Raw genomic sequence first — 24,140 nt, forward strand, 5'->3', positions numbered from 1 at the left:
AATTTAAGAAAACAATAAAACATATAAATAATATAAAAAATGAGTACCAAATAATGCATAAATATGCAAATACATGAATACAAAATAAATGAATGAAAAATACAAATAAATAAAAACATGACTGCAGTATCAATAATGTCTATTTTCTCTATATAGGTTATAAAAGGTTGACACATAACATTACATTTCAGAGTACACCCTCTTGTAGTTAAATTGTTTCCTAAGTTAGATGGTACATAAGGTCTTTAATCCGCAGCTTAAAGAATGGAGGTTTTCTTTTCTGAAAATTACCTAAATTTGTGAAAAAAAGAAAGTAAAAAAAGTTCAAACAAAACATGGCAATGACCTTGAAAAGTGCTTAAAAATTATGATAATTTTGTAACGTAATGTTAAATATGTATATATGATCATTACAAAGATTGTATTTTCCAAGCCATTGCATTTTTCTAAATCTACAAATTTCTTTCAATCTGTGAAACATTAATGAAAAAGAAACTATTTTAAAAGGCTCATGGTGTTTACCTGATGTTTTCATCACCCAGATTCACAGAGAAATCTCACAAATTTGCTCAGGGGTCAAAGATTTAAATGTTGTGAAAGTGTCTCAGGTGTCTGAAGCAAAGGTTTTTATTTTATTCATTTATTTTGCACAAGAACAAGGACATCTGTCCTTGAACTATGAATTACAATCACAAACATATTTTCACACTTTTTCAAATATATGAATCAACTCTGCACAACACTAAAAAGCATCACACACTCACCTCTCTGTGTCCAGGACGACCTCTACATGTTTGGCGGGAAGCTGGAGGCGAGATCGGCCAACGTGACGGACGAGATGTGGGTGTTCAACATCCCAAGGCGCACTTGGTCGCTGCGGAAACCAGCCCCGCCTCCTCCCTACGCCTTGGAGGGCCACACGGCTCACGTGGTGGAGCTGGCCGACGGCGAGCCGGTGATGCTGATCTTCTTCGGCTACTCGCCAATCTACAGCTACATCAACAAAGTTCAGGAGTACAACATGAGTAAGTGCACCTGCTGACTCTGCGGCCATCGATCGCTTGATTGTTTAATTGCTTTTTATTGATGTAAGTCAAACACGGAGACTCTGCGAACCGTTGACATTTTCAGGAGGCAGCGCTCACACGGCTCTTTGAATTTTAGCTCAGACTCGATGTCAAAAGTGATATTTTCAAAATGATTTTTCAGATTTGTATTAATATTCTTGCTTTGAGTATGGAGTAGATTCTTCTTCTGCTTTTACCACTTGAGATTTTGGAGAAACTTTACTTTCTGCATATATTAACCCTTTCAAACCTGGGCAAATTAGATTTCTTTTAAAAATATGGGAAGAAGGCAATGAGAAATTAAAGAATTAATGACCAATAATAAGCAAGAAGTTAGTAAAATGTACAAGAAAATTACCTGAAATTTAATTAAAAAACCCTCCTCACTAATGAAGTCCAGCAGTGACCTCTCTGAAGTTAAGCTTTGGCCTTGAAATATTCTTCTCACTCTTGAGTATTGTATTTTGCTGTCTGCAAACTTCTGGCCACTTTGTACTTTTGCATACATTTTGGGTTTCCCTGTGCGGCCAGTAGATGGCAGTGTGACTCTGCAAAATCAGAGGTGGACACACTCTGGAGAGGAAAACACACACATGCACACACGTACATACCGTCCATAAAACACGCAACACACACTGAGAGACAAAAATGTATGCAGCTGCACACACACACAGACACACACACACTGTTCTTGTACATATGGCATAGTGAGGACCAGAAAAAAGTATTTGTTTGTATGAGTGAACTTGTCGATGCTACATAGTGAGGACCAAAAACGCATTTTTGGCAGAGTGAGGACATTTTTGGAAAGTGAGGACATTTTGACCAGTCCTCATTTCTTCAAAGGACTGTTTGAGGGTAAACACTTGGTTTTAAAGTTCAGGTTGCAATTAGGGTTAGTTTTGGGTTAGGGTTGTGGTTAGGCATTGAGCTGTGATGGGTAAGGTTAGGGTAAGGGGCTCGGGAGTGCATTATTTCAGTGAAGGTCCTCACAAAGATATGAGTACAAGGGTGCGCGCACACACACAGACACACACAGAGCGGTCATTAAGAGGAGGTGGCACTGCGGCCGTAGACTCACTGGTCGAGGACAGTGATTAATGAATTCAGAGCGTTCCCTCTCTCTCCACCCTCATTGCCACTCTGTTTTCCCATTTTTCTCTCTTTCTCCTCTTCACTCTCGTCCTCTTTTCTCCTCCGGGCCTCAGTTTCTGACCCCCGTGTCATCGCACCTCCTCGGTCCCCGTCCTCTCCTGCTCCTCCTCTCACCTCTCCCTCCCCTCATGTGTCCATCACTTTCATCTGCGGCCGACTCCTCTGTCCTCCTCCCTCCTCTCCCTCTGACGGTGTCACGGCGTAACTCTGCACTGAGCATCATTAGGCTTCAGAGGCAGCGGCTTAAAGAGTCGCTGCAACCTGGAAATGAACAGAGGGGAGTGGAAGCGGAGTGTAAATTATGAGGTAAAAGGATTTAATGGCCACTCAGAGAGGCAGGTTCACAGCAATTAGCTGCCAGAGATGAGATAAGAGTCGACCTTCTACTTTTCTTGTCGTCTTGCTCATAGTCCTCCTATCGCTGTTACTCAACCTTTCTCTGGTCTTTTCATGCTCATTTTTTTTTTAAGTCTTTCTCTGTGTGACCGTGTTCTGCTGTCTGTTGATGACTTTCTTTTCCCTTTTTTTTTCTCTTTCAAATTCTCAACCAACACAGTTTTGTTTGCAGGAATTTTTGTCAAGATTTAAAAAAAAGACAGTGATGTTACCAATTTATGTCAACCATAAACATTTTATCTCATTTTTTTTATTACTTGGAATATTTATTTTAAAGTTAGTCAACAAATAAATGTTAACAATACATATATTTAGTAGGTGGGCTTTTTGCACTGTTGAGAAATAAAGCACTTCCTGCTAAATAATGTAATGCAGACACTGATTCTAAATGACCTTAAACGCATTTGTGTTGTATTTTTGTGCTGCATGTCCTTATTGAGTTCTCCACGCCATAACAAGTTGGATAAGCTAAAACCTACAACAGACAGGGTCCAGGAGCTAAAAGGGGTCCTCAGAGTAAATACAGGAGGGGCCACCAAATTATTGATGATTCTTTCAAAGCTATTTTTTTCTCAAATATTAAGATATGACTGAAAATACACATTATAATCCTAGGGACATCCGTAAATTTTTGAAACATCCAAAAATCCTAGGATGTCTTAAAATCTGAGAAATATCCTAAAATCATCAAAAATGTCCTGAAATTATGGGGAAAGTCCTAAAATCAGAGAAATTTAGCAAAATTCTAAAAACGACCTAAAATCTAAGAAACATCTTAAAATCTTAGAAATGTCTGAAAATCCTATAAATGTCATAAAATTTGGCAATTGTCCCAAACTCGCCCCTGAGAAGTGTTCTTAATACCTAGAAATGTCAGAAAATCCTAGAAATGTCCTAAAACCCAAGAAACGCATATGGGGCTGCTGCGACTGGCCCCTGAGCTTGCGTCATTTTGCAAAATTGGCCCCCGAGCAAAGCAAGTTGAGTAGTCCTGTGATAACGTATTGGTTCCTCTGGACCTTCAATAAGAGTACACCGACTTACAGGAGAGTATTTCTACTCTTAACGGAGGTCCAGAGGGCCCTAAAGGAGTATAACCAATAAATTGTGATGTTTAGCAAGACAAGTGTGCTGGATCTTATTGTCAAGATCCAGTCTTCACCTGAAAATGTTCTTTGAGTTGCATGTTTGATTTGTCAACTAGTTGACAAATATATTTAGGTGTATCTTGTTGTAAACGGCTGCAACTCTTAAAGTCGTGCAATTTTGATGACATTAATTCAGAGAGATTATGCAAAATGTTATAGAATTTCTAAGTCTTGTTACACAGCAGCAGCTTACATTTAAGTAGCAAAAACTCTGTGATCTTGACTCTAACTCATCTGAAATTATTCTCTTACAATTACTTTTAATTAAAGTAAAAAAGACTTACTTCGAGGGATGTATGGAGCTTTCTAGTTTGCTGTGTTTCTTAGTTTCTCTCAGTGCTGCTGGTGCTCTCAGGGGTTTACCGTTCCCGATGACGCTACGTTTCTCCCGCTTTTGAAGTTCCTCCTCCTTCAGAGGCTTTTGTTTGTTGTGTTGTATCTTTTTTCTTTATTGGGGGCTGCTCGGATGATGTAATCCCTGCCTGTTTTTAATAAGATTCTCTATGCACCTGAATTCATCGGTATGCATCGCACTGGTCTAATAAAGGGGTGCTTTTAAATTCAATAAAGTCTCATTTCCTCTGGTCTCTCTTACTGCTTGGCTCACTCTCTTCTTTTCTCTGCTCCCGCGCTCTGTCTCGCCTCCAGAATTAAAAGTGCTCTGCTTTTTGGCATCAGAGCAAAAAGACAAATCTGCCAAAGCATCAAAAACTTTTTAGGTGATCAACTTTCATGTTTCTGCACTGCATTAATGTGACCTCTCTGTTTTAGGGTCGAACTCGTGGCAGGTTGTGTCCGCTGAGGGCGCAGTGGTGCAGGGAGGTTATGGCCACAGCAGCGTGTACGACGAGGCCAGCGGCTGCGTGTTCGTCCATGGGGGATACAAGGCGCTTAACAACAACAAATACGGCCTGGTGGACCACATGTACCGGTACCACGTGCACACGAAGACATGGTGAGAGTCCTGCAGAGACACTGAAACCTGCCAAAATGAAAATCATGTTGACATCCAGAGTGACCATATCAGCTGCCTGCATCATTGTGCCTAGTTATCCATTATCTGAAGCGCTTATCTTGTCCACGGCTGCAGAGCTGGAGCCAATCCCATCATGCACTGGGTCATAGGAAGCATGCGTTTTGCAGAGGTTATCAGTTTATTCAGTGCTGACAAACATCGTCGAGCAGACACATTCACACCAATGAGCAATTTTACATTAATGTGTGGAGCTGTGGCTCATATCAGCTTCCATAGTAGTTTTACAGGGTTCCACAGTCATGGAAAACCTGGAGAAATCATTGAATTTTACAGTCACATTCTGCAGGCCTGGAATAGTCATGGTATTTTGTTGTGAGCCGACATTGTTACGGTAATCTTCTGTGGATAACCCTCCATGCAATGCAAGATCACAGCTGATTTATTGTCTGTAGATTTCAACAAAAAGTGGTTTCATTTCTTTCATAAATACTGGAAAATCATAACGAGCAACTTGGTGAGAAATATCTCGCAAACAGCAAAAACTGAAAAAAGTAAAAGTTGACAACGAAAGGAAAAGCTGGGGGGGGGGGGGGTATTCTTATGATCAAAAATGAAAATGGGAAAATGTCTATAAAACTATAAAATTCTCTTAATTTTAAGTTTGAAATTATGTTAACATCATTTTCTTTTATGTTCTCTTTTTTCCCAACTTATTTTTTAGGTAATTTTCTTGCAACATCGGACTAATTTCTTGCAAATTTTTGGGCCATTTCTTGTTTACTTGCTCGCCGTCCACTTCCCATGTTTTTAATTATTTGCTCAGGTTTCAAAGGGTTAATGGTAATAATGGTTATAGTGATAGTTACTCTAAAAGGTATAATCACAGTCTTGTGTAATGCAGCCTTAAAAAGACGGATGAAACCAGCGTGCTTGAGTCAGAAAGTTGAGAATAGACGGATCTGACAGGAGGTCTGACCTCAGGTGACCCCGGGCAGATGGATGGCTGAAACAGGACGCTCGGCTCCATCACTCTCTCCTCCATTCACATGTGACCTCGCACACACACACACACACACACACACACACTCATATGTACACACACACACACACACACTCATATGTACACACACATACACCCTCAGCCTGCTGTCTCTCCATGGCTCTCACTTTCCAGATGGAATTTGTAGTCGGAGTCAGGTGTCACTCGAGCTGCTGGACTTTTCAGATTCCCAGACCCAAACATTTGGTGGTATTCCAGTTATTCTCCGGCCCCACATAGAGATCGTCTCCTCGCTGTCAGCTGAAAGCCACCCGTGAAGGATAAAGTCCAGTACATGACATCTGTATGTTAGTGGTTCCCATCCCAACTGCTCCAGGATCAGGGTTCACATTTCTCCTTTGTCGTAGACTCACTTAACAGTAAATTAAATTTAATTTCACAAAATACAAACAAGATGAAATGCAATGTTTCCTTCAAGCCTGATGATTACAGATTGAGCCCTTTGAAACCTGATCAAACTGGTTTATTCCTTTCAAAAACATGGGAATGACAAAACAAGGCAATGAGAAACTTAATGAGACATTTTGCAAAAATTATGAAATTATCAAAAAATAGAAAAAAGTTACATGAAAAATACCTGAAAATATGCTAAAAAAGTTAGAAAATGACCTAAAAAGTGCTGAAAATTAAATATATATGTGTAAATGTATGTATAAATAGTTAGATATGAACTTGTGTATCTTACTTGTATAATCAATAATACTGAAGCCATTTATAGTTTCTGGGGCTTCCCACTGCAGCGGACAGAAATAGTTTTATAATAATAAATCTTTTTACTTTTGATGGTGTTGCATTTCCACTAAACAGTAAACTAAAGGATGAGCAGTAATTATTCAGAGTTTGTTTTTTCTTTGTCTTCCTTTAACGTTTTAATACCTGGATCTGCATCAACTGTTTCTTGTGCTTTATTCAGTTGTGTTTCACCAGCATTTAAACCTCTGAAACTTGAGGAAATTGGTTTGATTTCTTTTTAAAAACACGAAAAAAACGGTAATGAACAACTTGGCAAAAAATCCCCTGCAAATTGCAAAATAAATTAAAGGTAATAAGGAAATGATTAAAAAAACTGTGTGGGTTTATTAGATATGATAAAAAAAGTGAAGACGTCCAGAAAACTGTATTTATAATTCTCTTAATCATATATTCAAATTATGTTACAGATAAAATATACTTTTTTTTTAAGCACTTTCTTGACATTTTCATGATTTTCTTTTTTTAATGAACTTTTCTTTTTTTCTTTTTTCTCTGTTTTTTGTGGTTATTTTGAAGTAATTTTCTTGTAATTTTTGGGCTATTTATTGTACATTGCTCATCGCACTTTTTCCATGTCTTTAGAAAGTAATTAAAACCAATTAGCTCAGGTTTCAAAGGGTTAAGAACTGCCAAATATTAAAGTCTGAGTTGAGTTGCAGCAGTAATTGAAGAAGCCACAGAAAGCCTCTACAGTTGGTGTCCAGTACATGACCTTTGACCTCAAAGAGGTCACACAGCAGAGTGAGGCCTCCTACATCGTCTGTGTTGAGTGTTCGTGTATGTTTGCGTGTGTCTGTGTGTGTGTGTGCGTGTGCGTGTGCGTGTGCATGTGAGTGCGTGCGAGTGCGTGCATGTGTGTGTGTGCTGCTCCCATGAAAGAACAGTTGGTATGAAGGGCAGTCACCACAGGCCAGGTCACCCACCCCGACAGACGCCATCAATAACATGGCACCATGGACACGCATGTCACACACACACACACACACTGACAAATTAACGCTTTCCTTATGTGTCACACTCTGCTGAATTGCACTCTTTCCTCTGTGTGTGTCTCTACCTGTGTGTGTGTGTGTGTGTGTGTGTGTGTGTGTGTGTGTGTGTGTGTGTGTGTGTGTGTGTGTGTGAATGTGTGGGTGTGTGCGTGCACAGGTTGATCCTAGCGGAGAGCGGTATAGCGCGGTACCTCCACTCTGCGGTGCTCCTGAGCGGCACAGTCCTGGTTTTTGGGGGAAACACTCACAATGACACGTCGCTAAGCAACGGAGCCAAGTGCTTTTCTGCTGACTTCCTGGCGTACGATATCGGTAAGAACAAGTCCTAAAGAAACCACACACACACACACACACACACACACACACCCACCCACACACGCGCTGAGGCTGGCAGTACAGTGTATTTTGCAAAAGATGCAACAAATATTAGGGTCACATATGGAGCTACTGTATATGCTCATATTGAATCTGTTCTCGAGGAGTTTCTTCAGGGCTAAAACCTGAATCATTTTTTAAAATTTTGCAGTTTTCTTCTTTCTTTGAATTTAGAGCAGCCACTTCCCCTGGCGTTGCAGCCTTTGTCACTATTAAAGTTCCTCTCCTGGCAGTAATTAAACCTCTAAAAACTCATCTCTGTTCATCAAAATTACACATTTCTACATATTTTTTTAAATAAAAAAAATCAGTTTGTGCCTCAAAAGGGCTTAGATGTAACTCTACACCTTTGCCTCATTCATTATGTGCAGATCTGTGAATATGGAAATTATAGTGCCGCCTCTCAGCTGAACGCCTGCAGCTCGAGCGTACCTGCTTACCTTCAACTCCGCTCATCAAACACACAAACCTCAACCTAAACGCCAGAAGAATAATGTTGGCTTTGTACGTTTCTGCAAACCACGGATATGTTACATTTGCATGTTACTATAGCGAGTACCTTGAAACTTTATGTTTCATCGGCTCTGTGGTTAACATGCAGTCAGGTTTGGGCTCACACACCACTTTGCTACACGGTTAGGAAAGATCATGCTTTAGTGTAAAATACCTGCTTTTTGTGACTCAGGGGTCAACAAAAATCACAAAAAACAAAAAACAAAATGTTTTATTGTTCGCTGGTCTCAAACGGTGCTGTGCAGCTTGACTGCTCATCCCGTCATGTTACGTCCTGCAGCCTTTGACTTAAAAATCACGTGGACATATTAGGAAGGTTATAAACTTGATTTAATTTTTTTTTCTTTTAAGATGTTTTAGGACTCTTTATTGCCTTTATTTGATAAAACAGATGTAGCGTGAAAGGGAGGGAGAGAGTGGGGATGACATGCAGCAAAGGGCTGAAGCCGGATTCAAACCTGCGGCTGCTGTGGCAAGGACACGGCCTCTGTACATGGGGCGCCTGCTCTACCAACTAAACCACCTGGCGCCCTGGAAATGTGACTTTTGACCACTCACATGCAGCCTCGCTCCTCAGGTGCTCCCAACTGTTGTACTAGATGCATTTCCACAGCGTTTTTGTAGCGGTCACACCACCTGGCACAACGTGTCTTGGTGTGATCGCCCCGTAACGCTTCACACCATACCCCAAAATCTGACTCCAGTCCACCTTTTTAGCCCCATATTCTTGGTGACATTTCAGTAAAATGTCTCAATGAATAAAGTTTTCGGAGCTTTCGTAGAAAACGTGCAGTGACTGTGACTTCCTGCGAGTCCGCGTCCTCACAGATGAACCATATTTTATTTGATGCATGATTAGCTGTTTAAATTCTCAGTGATTGTACGATCTAATGTATATATTCACCATGTTTTCCACTCTGCATACTGTATCTAGTTGTGATGATGACAGGCCATCACACACACACACACACACACACACACACACACACGCTGCTAAACCAATCTTTTAATCAAGATGACCCTCAGAGAAATTGGATTTTATTTGCTGCTATTAGAAATTCAGTGTTGTCTTACACACACAAATACACACACAAATTTTGGGTTGTTACTGATTCTCTGGTGTGAATGGGAATTTTTGCAGCTGCAGCAGCATTTGATAAAATGGTGCACACTGTGTGAGGAGAGGGTCGGAGGAAGAGAGAAACGCAGTAACAAAGCCAAAAACAAACAGACTGATCAGAAGAGTGTGTGTGAGTGTGAGGGGGAGACAGATACAGAGGCTGCAGTACTGTATAGTTAGAGAGTATGGATGATTAAGGATCCCATCACAGGCCACCCAGTCGCACCATAGACCAGATGGCATGAGGATGTTTCTGCCCCTCGACAGGGAGGGAGAGATGGAAGGATGACGGGAGCTTTGGGAGAGGGAAAGAGGGATTACACCAACTCTTCACAGGAGGGAAACAACAGGGAGCACAGAGATTAACAAGGAGGAAGACAGGAGGAGGGAAAAATGAAGACGGATGTGTGCATGGAGAAAGGTGCTTTATGGTGCAGCACCGGATAAAGAAAAAGAGAAACATGAGGAGAGGAAGCAGGAGGTTTGGCAGAAGTTGCACAATTAATCATATTCTGTAATGCTGTATCGAGATGAAGCAAGAATCTTAAATTTTGTCATTTTTTCCATCGCGTTGATTTGCTAAGCTTAATATAGCTGCACAAAATGTGATTGGCTTGTGGCATTCAGGGGCGGGGCTTAGTGATAGGTAAATTATGCATAACTTTAAGCCTTAATAACATTCAAAGGTGTGAGTTATATAAAAATCCAGCTCCTGTACAGTTGTCATGAATGTTAAAATTAGCTGTGGAGCCCAAAACCGTTTTTGTACTCTGCTGTAAACATGTTTACTTCTGCTGTGAAGTTTGGCTTTTTAAAATGGGGGTCTATTTAGATTGACTCTTTTGGCTTTTGGAGCCAGCCTCAAGTGGCCATTAGAGGAACTGCAGCTTTGGCCATAATTTTTCAGCCTCAGCGTTTGGTGCTTGGCTGTCTCACGAGAAGTGAGAAAACTTCTGAAAATTTTGCCCTTTTATGTGTGGTTAAATGCTGCAGGAGCTGCACCCTGATGTGTAAAATTTTAATGAAAACGTGCAAAACTATTTGTCTTTAAAACAGAATCAAGATCTTGTATTTCTAGCAGCATTCAGCCCATTGTCGCTCCAAATCTATCTGCCCTCCTCCTTCTTTCTCTTATCTTTCCTGTCACTCTGCTGTAAATTCTCTAATAAAGAGAAAAATGCCAGAGAGGATGTTAGCGAGATAAAGTGGCGAACGCGAGGAAGCAATAAGAAGAAATAAGAGAGCAGAGCGCCGAGGAAGTAGAGAGGGATAAACTCAGAGCTGGAGAGAAATAAACAGTAAATGAAGGAGGGATTTAGGGAGAGAAAAAGAAGCTCTGACGATGATGGAGGAGAATTAGCTTAAAACTATAAAGGTATGCCAGGATAAAGCAGGTTATAAGCTTGTGAATAAAAGGCAAAATCAAAGGTAATAAACAATAAAGTATTTGTTTACAGAGCGTCCTCGTCAGAGAGGTGCAGTGTGAACGCTCTGCTTTTTTTCCTCACCCCGTCAACAATAAATGTGTATATTTACACGACCCTCAACTCTGCACAATACACCCCTAATCTTCTCATATCATCATTTATTCATTATCGCTCATATCTGCAGATCTGCACAACTTGATTGTCAACGAGGCACCTCTGTCTCACCGCGGAGACGCAGGAGGGACGGAGGAAGTGTTGGCTGAGAGGAAAAACAAAGACAGGATGGAGAGAGGGAGCATGAGTTGGAGAAAGGATGAGAGAAATGATTTGTTAAAGACGTTTAAAGCAAAACAAAATCTGAATTGGAACAGTCCCGCATATTTGAAACATGATTTGTATTTATGATTATTTTGGAATTTGTAAATGCAAAAATTGACCAATAAAGTGGTTAAAGGTCAAAGGTAGACGGGAAGAGGGTTAGGGCCAGGAAGGAGAAATTTGTTTTGGAGAGGAGGAAGTGTTTTGTTTTGGTCATTATGCACGTCGTGACAAAATTGGAAATTATGAGAATAAAGTTGAAATAAATGTCGAGAAAAAAGTCAAAATTTTGTGAATAAAGTTGAGATAAAATTATAAAATTTACATAAAAAGAAAAAGTTTCGACTTTTCTCGACGTGCATAATGAAAAAAAATCTTCCTCCTATCAAAAATATTCTCCTGCCTGACCCCGATCCTCTCCTCCTCCTGCTCCTCTCCTCTCCTGTCCTCCTCCTCCTCTCCTCCTCCTGCTCCTCTCCTCTCCTGTCCTCCTCCTCCTCTCCTCCTCCTGCTCCTCTCCTCCTCTCTTCCTCTCCTCTCCTCTCTTCCTCCTCTCCCTCCCCCTTCTCTCCTCCTCCTCTCCCTCTCTCTCTCCTCCTCCTCCTCCTGCTCCTCTCCTCCTCTCCTCTCCTCCTCTCCTCTCCTCTCCTCTCCTCTCCTCCTCTCCTCTCCTCTCCTCTCCTCCTCTCTGCTCTCTCTCGTGTCTCCTCCTCCTCCTCCTCTCCTCTCCTGTCCTCCTCGTGCTCCTTTCCTCCTCCCCTCCTCTCCTCTGCTCTCCTCCTCCTCCTGCTCCTCTCCTCTCCTGTCCTCCTCCTCTCCTCTCCGTCCTCCTCTTCTCTCTCCTCCTCCTCTCCTCCTCTCTCTCTCTCTCGTGTCTCCTCCTCCTCTCCTCTCCTCTCCTGTCCTCCTCGTGCTCCTTTCCTCCCCTCTCCTCTCCTCTGCTCTCCTCCTCCTGCTCCTCTCCTCTCCTGTCCTCCTCCTCTCCTCTCCTGTCCTCCTCTTCTTCCTCTCCTCTCCTCTCCTCTCCTGTCCTCCTCCTGCTCTCTCCTCTCCTCTCCTCTCCTCTCCTCTCCTCTCCTCTTCTTCCTCTCCTGTCCTCCTCCTGCTCCCTCCTCCTCCTCTCCTCTCCTCTCCTCTCCTCTCTCTCCTCTCCTCCTCTCCTCTTCTTCCTCCTCTCCTCCTCCTCCTGCTCCTCTCCCTCTTCTCCTCTCCTCCTCTCTCCTCCTCTCCCTCCCCCTTCTCTCCTCCTCCTCTCCTCTTCTCTCCTCCTCCTCCTGCTCCCTCTCTCTCTCTCTCCTCTCCTCTCTCTCCTCTCCTCTCCTCTCCTCTCCTCTCCTCTCTCTCTCTCGTGTCTCCTCCTCCTCTCCTCTCCTCTCCTGTCCTCCTCGTGCTCCTTTCCTCCCCTCCCCTCCCCTCTCCTCTGCTCTCCTCCTCCTGCTCCTCTCCTGTCCTCCTCTTCTTCCTCTCCTCCTCCTCTCCTCTCCCGTCCTCCTCCTGCTCCTCGCCCTCCTCTTCTTCCTCTCCTCCTCCTCTCCTCTCCTGTCCTCCTCCTCTCCTCTCCTGTCCTCCTCTTCTCCTCTCCTCCTCCTCTCCTCTCCTGTCTCCTCCTGCTCCTCTCCTCTCTTCTTCCTCTCCTCTCCTCTCCTCTCCTCCTCTCTGCCCTCTCTCGTCTCTCCAGGAGATAATTAATTAGTTCCACCTGTGGAAGTCTCCTCTCCCTCCCTTGTTTGGTCTTTATTTGCTCCTCCGTTCCTCCCTGCCTCCGTGCTCCCTGCGAGCGGAGAGGTTTCGAGCACTAATTTGTTTTTGTTTTGGCGCGCTAACCTTGGAGGGGGACGACGCGGCGTTATTAGCTTCTCCTGCTCTTCTGCTGCCACACATTAGATTCAGGTCGACACGGAAGGCACTTTTCATTTGGATTTAATTCTCCCTCTCACCCTGCAGCTCTCCCTCCCTCCCTCCCCCGCCTCCCCTCAACCCTGCCACCCTCACACTTCTAATTAGATTTGGGGGGAAAATGAACTCTGATTAAAAACGCAGTCCTCTCCAACTTGACACACCACCACAGGCACACACCCACACAATGTCTGCAAACACACACCTGTCTGCAAAACACAGACACACACACACACACGCCGCAGCCCGCTGAAAGCCCAGGGCGAGCTGGGAGCTTGTTTGGAAGATGTTGGGAGCTGTGATATATTGGAGGAGCAAACAGTGGCTGCCGTTCAAAACCTCCTCCTCCTCCTCCTCCTCCTCCTCCTCCTCCTCCTCCTCCATCCAGTCGTCCATTAGTGCAGATCAGATCAAACTGTCAATCAGCCCGGCCCGCCCGCCTGCTTCGATCTGCTCTCATGATTTCTCCTTCTGTCCCACCATGCATTATTAACACAGATTTTCTCATATCCTGACAGGAAATTAAAATCTGCGTTGATGTGTGTGTGTCCGTCTATACGTGTGTGTGTGTGTGTGTGTGTCTATGTGTTGTGTCTGATAAGTATCTGTTGAGCCTGCAGTTCTTGGGACAATTTGGCAGCTTTAATCTCAGGCCGGTTGTTAAGATGTGTGTCCCAGAGCGGCCAGAAGATGAGATCAAAAGTCGCTGAAGCTGTAATCTTTTTTTTTTTTTTTTTTTTTTTTTCAGAGATGGGAGTTTAGAGCTGAGGTGGATGGAGGTTGGAGGTCAGGTGTGCCGGGCTTGAAATTTCACTGTTTGCAACGGGCCTTTGAAATCTCATGAACAAATCATGGGAAGAAGGCAATACACAACTTCAGTAGAAATGACCCAGAAATTAGCAAGAAATGAGTAAAAAGTATAAGGAAAATTACCTAATAATTAAAAAAGCAACCACCTAATCACAAATTAAACAATACGTAATAATAACATTTCTTCTCAGGCAAAAGAAAAGTTAACATTTAATTAATAATAATTTACCGTGTAACCAAATTTTTAATAAAAGTAAAAAATAATAAAAAAAAAGAGTGTAAGCAGTCAGCTGCATTACCTCCACAGTTAAGGTAACTGTCACAGTTTTTTGACTTCCCAGCAGTATTGGTTCTTATTTTAATGCATGTCAAGTGTCAGAAGTGAGAAAACAGATGGGTTTTAATTGTCACACAGCAGCACACCTGAGCAGAGGTGATGGAGCTGAAAAAACAAAAGCGTAAAATATAGAAAACAGATTCCACAGAGGCGTCACAGGTTCAGATCTGCAGACTGGCATGAAAAGTCAGATGTTACTGTAACAGACTGATCCTCAAGTTTACACTCAAACCTCTTTTCAGCCTTGTTACAGTATCCGAAATTTATTATTATTTCTGGAGCCAGGTTGTTGCTGAATATGTTTTATGTATCCTTCCAAAAACAAAGGTCTGGATTTTAAATTTTTTTTTTAATTTATTTTTTAGAGATTTTTCCCCCCGATTTATCTTAGTTGGATATTTTAATTTCAGTTTTTTAACTACATTTAAAAAGGTTTTGTTGACAAAATTTTCCCTTTGCTTAGCCCCTTGGTTACTGTTGCTACGCCTGATAACTTTTCGCCCCCAGCATGTGAAATACGGATTTTCCAACTATATTAGTGAGACATATTCGAAAGGAAATTATATTACAGTATCATTTGTTGTATTTGTGAAGCTCCTCCGTAGAACGGCCACTGTCCGATCCTACCTTAGCAACCGTAACTATGCACACGGGAGGCCTGTCATGCTTTTAGCAGAAGCCAAAACGTGGGACCTGCGAGTCTGACAGCCAAAAAGTTGGACGGGCATGTCGAATATTTCGCCTTCCCAAAGCTGAAAACCCAAGGAGAGAGATGTCGGGTCTGAATAAAACATTGTGGAGGACCACGTGAGACTGAAAGCAATAAAAACACCTGCGTTTGTTTTAGGACTCAAGCTGCACCGCTCTGTTGCCGTAGATGAAGAGAAGACTGATGGTGGACAGTTTTGTGTTTGCGTTTTATGCTGTGAGGTCTGCACAGCCAGGGCTCGTCCTGATTGGCCGTCTATGTTTTATTGCAGATTTCAGTTGTGCTTGATTGAATCGGCGTCACTGTAGATGGCATGTTAATGCGACTGACCTTTAACCCCTGCTGGTGATGAACTCATTGCTCTTGCCCCCCCCCCCCCCCCCCCCCCCCCCCCCCCCCATCTAACCCCACACCGTGTCCTCTGCCGCATCCCTCGCTCTTAAACAAGCGCTCCCAATTAGCACACCGCTTAACGAGGTCGTTAGCAACCTGGCGTCCCCGAGCCCCGACTCTACCGGCTCTCCGTTTACATCCAGGAGAGGCTCATCTGGCTAAATGGCACTTTTACACCGCAGACTCACACACACACTCACAGTCATCTCCGTGTGAATAAAACGGGAGCACGTAGGGGTCATTAAAACATCAGAGAGTTGTAAAACCCAAAGAGTAAAATACACAGAGCTGATGGCTTCAATGATAACTCGAGAGAGGGAGAGAGAGGGCGACTTTATGACGATATTTGGTGGTGAGAAGTATTTTATGAAGTCGTCTCCCAGATTATCGTCCCTATCTTCTGCGGATCGCCATAATTTAATGTGAAAAGGTTAGGATAATGAGTTCTTATTCCTCAGGATGAACTGTGGTTCACCCTCCTCTGGTCTTTTTTCTCACAAGCAATAAAATATTTGCCCTTTTTCCAAAAGCAGAACTGAGACGGAGGAGTGATTTGTCCTGTCAACCCTTTTCTGAATTACAGTTGAACGCCAGAATAAAATGAAATAACATCTAATAGCAAATGTGTATTTTCCGAGGTTGTTTTCATCGTTTGCACCCCGTCCCTCATTTCCTATTATGGGAAATCTCACAAGATATTTTTGACAATAGTGTGTTTGTGACTCTGTGGGAAGGAGTGCTCTCTAAAATTTTATTAAATGTCGAAAAAACACGGCAGACGTACAGCACTTATCATCAAGACTGTTTGAGATGTTACCATTTTATAGCTGCAATTTTGCACAAATTTGAGATTTTTCTTGATTAGGTGGGGAGAAATATGGATAATGATTGTGAAATTTTATGAACTGATATTTTGTATTTTATTTAATCAGGTTTTGTCATTTATTTATTTACCTGCCCAGGGGCGAGGGGCAGAAAATAGCAGCTTTGCTAGAACCTGGTACAATGCATCTCTCACTGTTTTTGCATCTGTCAGTTCAATCATTTTAAAAAAGATGGTTGATGATTTTTGGCAGAGGTGAGACCAATTTAAGTCTCAAGTCTTTGCACTCAAGTCCTGAATTGTATACAGTCCTCGTTTACGCCTTTTCTTCACGATTCGACTTTTATCAGTTTCTCATTTTGGACACACTCACAAACACACAAAGTGAAAACTTCGTATTCAGACGCTTTTGTATGTGTGTGTGCTTTCTATCAGCTTGTGACGAGTGGACGGTCCTCCCCAGACCGGGTCTGCACCGGGACGCCAACCGCTTCGGACACTCTGCCGTGGTTAACAACGGGTGAGCTCCGTCCTTCCATATTTGTAGTTCATCACTGCCAAACTCCATCTGCAATATACTTTTTAAAAACCCTGCCTCCCTACTAAAGTATATCTGAGTACAAAAACTCAGTTGATCTTACTTTACATAATCCTGGAAACTGATTTCCTTAGAAAAGAGAAGCAAATATAACTATTAATCTTAATTCATGTTTACTTTATATCTGATAGTTAAGTTTAACATTTAGCTGCATGTTCGTATTTTTGTGAAGTTGTTGGAACTTGAAATGACAAGTAAAATTACCTTGTTTGTTCTGTGTTTGCAACCTGATTTAACCAGTTCAGTTTGACTTAACGTCATCATGACAGAGGATTTAACCAATGATGAAGTTAGTTTTGTTAACACGTTTAAGAAAATACAAATATGATTGACTAGATTTTGCAGCAGAATACAGATAAAGCACAGTGAACCTGGTTTACTGGCTTTGCTGAAACTTAAGATTATTAATTTAATTTGTCATTTTTAAGTTGCAACAACTTTACAAAATTGAGGAAATATAACTGAATTTTTATTAAACTTGACAAATACATCTACTTAAACTTTTCAAGGTTTCCTATACTTGCTAGAGATGTATTAAATTGCTTACAGCCTTTAAAACCAAGATAATCATCAGTTTTCTTTTGCAGCGTTCCTGTCTTTCACAAGCATTTAAACCTCTGAAACAAATTAGTTTGATTTCTTTTGAAATGATGGAAAAAAGGCAACAAGCAACTTGACAAAAAAAAGCTAGTAATTAGTGAAATGTGACAAGATGGTGTGGAAAAAAGGGAAAAATGTCATGACATTTCTTTGTTTTTTTACTGTTCTTTTTGTGTGTGCTAATTTTCAGGATATTTTATCACAACTTTTACTAGTTTCTTGCTCATTTTTAGAGTCATTTTTTTTAAAGTTCCTTCTTCATATGTTCTTGAAAGAAATCATGCCAATTTGCTCAGGTTTCAAAGGGTTAAGGACACTTCAGTAGGCTCAAATTTTTGGTAAATCTGTTAAATAATCTACTAAACTACTCAATTATATATATATGCAAATAAAACAATTCGTGGCGCATCATTCTGGCACACTTTTGCATTTCCTTGATGTCTTCCTGCAGTGTCCTCTAAGTTTTTGGAAGCACTGAGAGTCTCGGCTGACTTTCTTCTCTGCTTCTCTGTCTCTCAGGTTGTGGTTTTGTTGTGTCGATTGTTTTTGGGATTGATCTCTTTATCTGGATGTTATATTTAGTTTCAGTTTACACTTGTCTCGTCACTTCTCCCCCTGCTGACTTTTCTGAAGCTCTTTGTTTAGAAGCGTCTGCCACCTCACCTCCGGTCTCTTTCTTCAGTAACTTTCTTTACACCTTCTATGTATAGGTACAGTGCAGGTACACTTCTCTCTTATGTCAGGAGCTCTATTTCTACCTTTCCCATTTTTGAGTCTGTTTCTATGTATTTTGCTTCATTCTCACAGAAAAGTTGGTCAGTCGTATTCTTCCATGCTGGTGCTGTGGTTTCTATAAGAGTCTGAATGTGGTTTTTGATTGTCAGCCTAAAACTTTTAAAGAAAAAAAAAATAAACCAAGTCTGTTTAAAAAAATCCAGCAAAATAAGGAAAGAGCTGTTAAGACACCCCACATTTTTTACCCAATCGTCTCGTCATCGATGTCTTAACCTTTTAACACCTGAATGGACACCAGGTTTCTTGTGCTGCATTCAGACGCCTTTTGCAAACGTTTAAACCTCTGCAACCTGAAAAAAATGGTTTGATTTCCTTTGAAAACATAGGAGAAAATGCAATGAGCAACTATCCCACAAATTACAGAAGAAACTGAAAAATAAGAAAATGACCTTGAAATTATTTGGGGAAATATTATATATTATAAATATAAAGGGAAAATCTTGCGAAAACTGTATATTTTTTTAAATTCTAATAATTATGTATATATTATATATTTCTGTACACATGTTTATATTTTATATTTTACTTATTTTTTTTAATTTTTTTTTTTTTTTTTTTACTTTTTTTTATTGCTATTCATTTTCAAATAGTTTTCTTGTAACTTTTTATTTATTTATTTTACAAATTTCCTGCTAATTTTTTATCAATTTCTTGTTAAGTTGATTTTGCCTTTGGTATTATCATGATCCTAAATAAAACCAAGCCAATTTGCTCATGTTTTAATGGGTTAGCTGTGCGAAAAAAACTCAAAAACATTGACCATCCGACAAAAGTCGGATGGTCAATGTTTCACAAAAGTTTCTTAGAAAATACTTTTTTTTATGTACATCTGTCCATTTGAATCAAAGACTACAGGACATTTTACAGGCAGGTGAAATAAAGAAAAAGACCTTAATTTTAAATGACAATATTAAGTCAAATTCAAAATGCTTGATCCGAGAGTTTCATCACGATTTATCGTGCCTTGGTGCTGAACTCAGAAATAATGGTCTGACCCTTTCACATCATTTACCCACCAGAACGTCAGCTTTGAGCACAGAAATGTCAGCTTTGAACATCAAAAGACCATCATGAAACTGAAGCTTTTTACCCCAAACCAAAGTTCAGCTTTATCTTTGAAAGATTCTCCACATTTCTTCGTCTGTCTTTATCTCTGCAGGCATTTCTGGTCTTTTTAAGACTAAAACCGTCTCGCTGTTACTTTTGCAGTGTTGCTGTTTGTTGGATTTTTTCAGTTGAGGACAGTTAAAAAACATCGTAAATAATTGGTCAGTACAGTAAAGATCAAACAAAAGTGTCAGTTGCAAGTAAATGTTTCTTTGATTCTGTTTAATCCGCTCTGTTTCCTCTGCAGCTCAATGTACATCTTTGGGGGTTTTTCGGGGCTCCTTCTGAACGATGTGCTGGCCTACACCCCTCCGTCCTGCCAGGCCTTTTCCACCCCGGCATCGTGTGCTGCTGCCGGGCCGGGCGCGTTCGCTGCCACTGGTCCAAAGCAGATGTGTCTCCTGGGAGCAAAAGCAGCCGAGCACAGCCGAGCTCCTTTCTGCCCTGTGCGACCTGGTACGTTACACTGGCATTTTTAAAAAATGGAGCCGTGTGTAAGATTTAGGGGGATTTTGTGGCATCTAAGATTGTTAATTTGATATTTAGAGTGTTAAACAAGGTACATTACTGTTAGAATTTGCCATATTTTAACAGAATTAATATTGATTTCAAAATGCATCATGATTTACAGTAATCTTTTAGTGTATTTTGGAAAAACTTTACATAACTGTTGGAATTTAGTTGTATTTTTACAATAATTTTACTAATTTAACATGGAGGTACAACATGGAGATCACCATGGATGTAGACATGCTCCCTAGATATAAATGTGTCAACATGAGACGATGAAAACACTGTGATTCTATGACCTTTAACGTTCCCATCTGCCCTTTTTTGTCCCTTAATATTTTCTCAGTCATGTCAACATATTTTCCCTGAAATATTTAGCACAATCCTGCATAAGTGTTGTTCCCAGAGGACCACTTTTTTCATGAGAATAATAATTATTCTGAAGGATTCGGCTCTGAAGTTTGTTTGCACGCCGTAATTATGAGAACAGAAGGTCAGCGCTGCAACAATTACCTCATTTTGAAGTAATTAGGTTCAGTCGAAACTCTTCCTCCCCCTCCTCCTCCATCTGTCTCTGCCAGATTTAGATGCTGCTGCAGCTCGCAGGTATTCTGCTGCAGGCGTCTCACTGCAGGTTTAAATAAAATGCATTCATGCTAATGGAGGTCTGTCAGTTTTAAATAGAACAATAGCACACATGGATTCACAGCTTTGAATATATGCAGCAGGGTGTTTTTCATGATTAACCTTTCGAAACCTGGATCAGTTTTCTTGTGCAGCATTCAGGCGCCTTTCACGAGCATTTAAAGCTGTGAAACGTGAGAAAATTGGTTTGTTTTTCTTTCGAAGACATTGAAAAAAGGCAATCTGCATCAAAGCAAGAAATGACCACAAAAAATTTGCAAAAAAATTATTAGAAGTTACTAGAAAAAAAGAATGAGAGAACAAATATTGGAAAATTGTTTAAAAACAAAAACAAGAAATCTTTTTTAAAGAGAACTGCATAGAAAATTATTAGAATGATATATTTAAAATTATGTTGTTGAAATGAATCTATAGATTGCTTTAAAGCAATATTAATCTTGGCAATAAATTACCCCAAAAAATAGCAATAAATTAGTTAATGTAACAACACCAAAAAAAAAGACCTGAGAAAGAGAGGGACAGTTTTTAGAAAAATGTAAAATAAATAAATAAAAAGGGAAAAATATAAAGAAAACTGCATAGACTATAATTATATAAATTTAAAATAATTTTACTGCAAAGTACATCTTGGTGAAATTACTCAAAAAATTATCAAGAAATTAGTGAACGTAAGAAGAAAAAAATTACCTGAAAAGAAGAGAAAGACAATTATTAGAAAAAATTAAAAAAGGGTAAATAAACTGCATGCATAGATATCTATTATATTTACATATTTAAAGACATATATATATATATGTATACATAATGTTAACGCAATTTACTTCAAGAAATGTCCCCAAAACATTATCAAGACATTGGTGAATGTAACAAAAAAAAAAAGAAAACCCTGAAAAGCATCTAAAGTTGTACAAAGAAAATGTTGATAAATGTCTGTCAAAACTGTGAAATAGAGATTTTATTTGTTAAGGAACAAAACAAAACAAAGAAACTGGGCCTGGTCCTTCAGAAGCATGATGGAGGTCTGACTGATTCTCATGTCCCAGATCAGTGTTGCTCTTTAATCTTTCATGCATATTTACTCTACAAACGACAGCACAGCAGGTATAAATGAGCACAGCGCCATAAAACTGCATAATAACATAACTGCCATGTGCAAATATCTCCTAATCACATCCAAACATGGTAATTACATGCTCGTTTACACTTCATGGAAGCATTACGTGCGTACACATGGCCGCCACATGAATCTGCGGTGAAACTTCCTGAAATACACCAGATATTTTAGAAATCGTGCCAGATGGACATTCCAGTGCTGCTCAGACTGATGCAGACGGACTCAGACTTTTAACCACTTTGCTCAACGTTTGTTCGATTATTAAAAACGTTATCATTAGTGTCGGTTGATTCGTGCTCGTCAGATTAGAGATGAAATCACAGCAGATGCATAAATCAATTCTGATGCAGAGAGAAGTGAGAATTTAACTCACCTGAAAGGTAGACATGAAGATTTTACTCAACAGGTGCAAACTGTGCAGCATTAACTGGGGCCAGTCACAGCAGCCCCATGTTTCTAGGATTTTAGGAAGTTTTTCTGATTTTAGAGTATTTTTAGTATGTCAGGAAATGTCTGTATTTTAGGGCATTTCTAAGATTTTAGGGCATTTTTAGGATTTTAGGAGATGTCTGCACTTTAAGAGCGTTTTTAGGATTTTAGGATATTTCTAGGTTTTTAAGAAGTTTCTCGGATTTAAGAGTGTTTCTAGTTTTTTAGGACATTTTTAGGCTTTTAGTTTGTTTCTAGGATATGAGGACTTTTGTAGTTTTTTAGGGCATTTTTAGGCTTTTAGCATGTTTCTATGATTTGTGGACGTCTCTAGGATTTTAGGACATTTCTAAAATTTAAGGTCATTTCTCAGATTTTAGGACACGTTTGTTAATTAGGACTTTTATAGGCTTTTAGGACATTTCTAGGATGTTAGGATGTTTCTTGGATTTTAGGAAGTTTCTAGGAGTTAAGGACATTTCTAGGATTAGGACCTCCACTGGGGCCTTTTTGATTAACAAGCTCTATTTTGATGCTATTTTATGCATTTGTGTACGTGTACTAAAAGTGTTGTAGAGAAAAATCTAATGTTTTTGTGTGTGTTTATGGTTGTGTGTGTGTTGTGTCCTCCTCCAGACAGCACAGACGAGCAGTGTTTCCGGTTCTCAGACTGTGCGAGCTTTTGCACCGCCAACACACGGGGCTGCCAGTGGTGTGAGGACAGGAAGTGTATATCTACATCCAGCAACTGCACAGTGGTGAGTCCTCACTGGGCATCTGAAAAGCAACAGATTTTTTAAAAACAAGCCTTGTTAGTGGCCCCTGAGTGAAGTGAACGCAGAGCTCCCGCGTAAATCACAGCCATGATCGTATTCAGTACAACAGCACTCCGCGTGTGAAAATTATCAGGTCATTTTTTTTTTTCTTAATTAGTAATTTTTTTTCTATTTCTGCAACTTTTCGGGTTATTTTCTTGAACCTTTGACTAATTTCTTGCCAATATTTTGGGACATTTCTTTTCTCATTGCCTTCTTCGTATGTTCTTGAAAGGAATCAGGCCAGTTTGCTCAGATTTCAAAGAGTTAAAATTCAAAAGATAAAATAATTTTATGTTTGATTTAAGGCATTCATGATTCATATTAATACCTTTGGCTGAATGATTTTTGTGCTTTTACTGATTTATTTCTTTCACTTTCTCTTTCCTTATTTGTCTTCCAATCTGCTTTCTCTGTTTCTCTGTGTGTGTCTGCATGTTGCTTTTGTCTGTTTGTGTGTGCTTGGCTGGGGTTGAATATGAATCTGTGTGTGTGTGTGTGTGTGTGTGTGTGTGTAGCTGACTCTGGAGTTGGCCCAGCAGCATGGCGGCGCTCTGTCTCTGTCTCGCCCACCGACCATGTTGTCTGAACACCAGCTGAGCTTGTGGAAGCACGGAGCCAGAAGGAGGGGACATGTGTGTATTACTTGACACTTGACACTTCCTGTTAGGCTGCGGGTCGGGTTGCGTCGGGTTGAGATCGGAGGTCAGAGCGGTCCTTTAGGTTGTATGTAAATGAGGGTGAATATGAATCCAAATTTACATTTAAGTCACGTCCTTTATCCTCTTCTAACAACCTTCCTTGGCTGTGATTAAAAATGGAGTAAAAAAAAACACCACGCTGTTAAGAGACCTCATATCCAGCCTCGGTGTCGGCCCACGATGATGACAGCAGCGTTGCAGTGAACTGGTATTTTTCTGGGACACTTTGAGGTTATTTCCATATTTTAATTACAATCTAATCTAGCGAAAAAGAACAAAACTAGATAAAGTAAAATTATAGCCATACACCGAACCAGTAGTGGTCATGATCCTGACAAGATCATGATATTTACAAATTTACTGTAATGGATGGGTCTACAAGAACTGACAAATAACTACATTTAAAAAAACATCACACAACACAATCGCTGGAAGAAAAATGGCATTGCACGTTTCTGCAAAGCAAGGGTACATTACATTTACATGTTATTATTTAGCCAATATACTGAAACTTTACATTTCAACTGTGATGGCGGTAATGTGTTTTACAGCATGAGG

The 24,140-nt window shown here is 40.5% G+C and overlaps 1 protein-coding gene across 1 annotated transcript in view; it reads left to right on the forward strand.

The window, feature by feature from the left end:
• The window catches only part of LOC121954820 (attractin-like protein 1), a 267,997-nt gene that overhangs the window by 30,609 nt on the left and 213,248 nt on the right, over positions 1-24,140 (forward strand). Inside the window, 9 exon segments of the mRNA XM_042502528.1 lie at positions 779-1,025; positions 4,538-4,721; positions 7,705-7,859; positions 16,704-16,788; positions 19,616-19,733; positions 19,736-19,776; positions 19,778-19,824; positions 22,703-22,824; positions 23,400-23,516. Coding sequence (XP_042358462.1) covers positions 779-1,025; positions 4,538-4,721; positions 7,705-7,859; positions 16,704-16,788; positions 19,616-19,733; positions 19,736-19,776; positions 19,778-19,824; positions 22,703-22,824; positions 23,400-23,516 — 1,116 coding nt within the window.

This window comes from Plectropomus leopardus, chromosome 15, assembly GCF_008729295.1.
Source record: "Plectropomus leopardus isolate mb chromosome 15, YSFRI_Pleo_2.0, whole genome shotgun sequence".
Lineage (NCBI taxonomy): Eukaryota > Metazoa > Chordata > Actinopteri > Perciformes > Serranidae > Plectropomus > Plectropomus leopardus.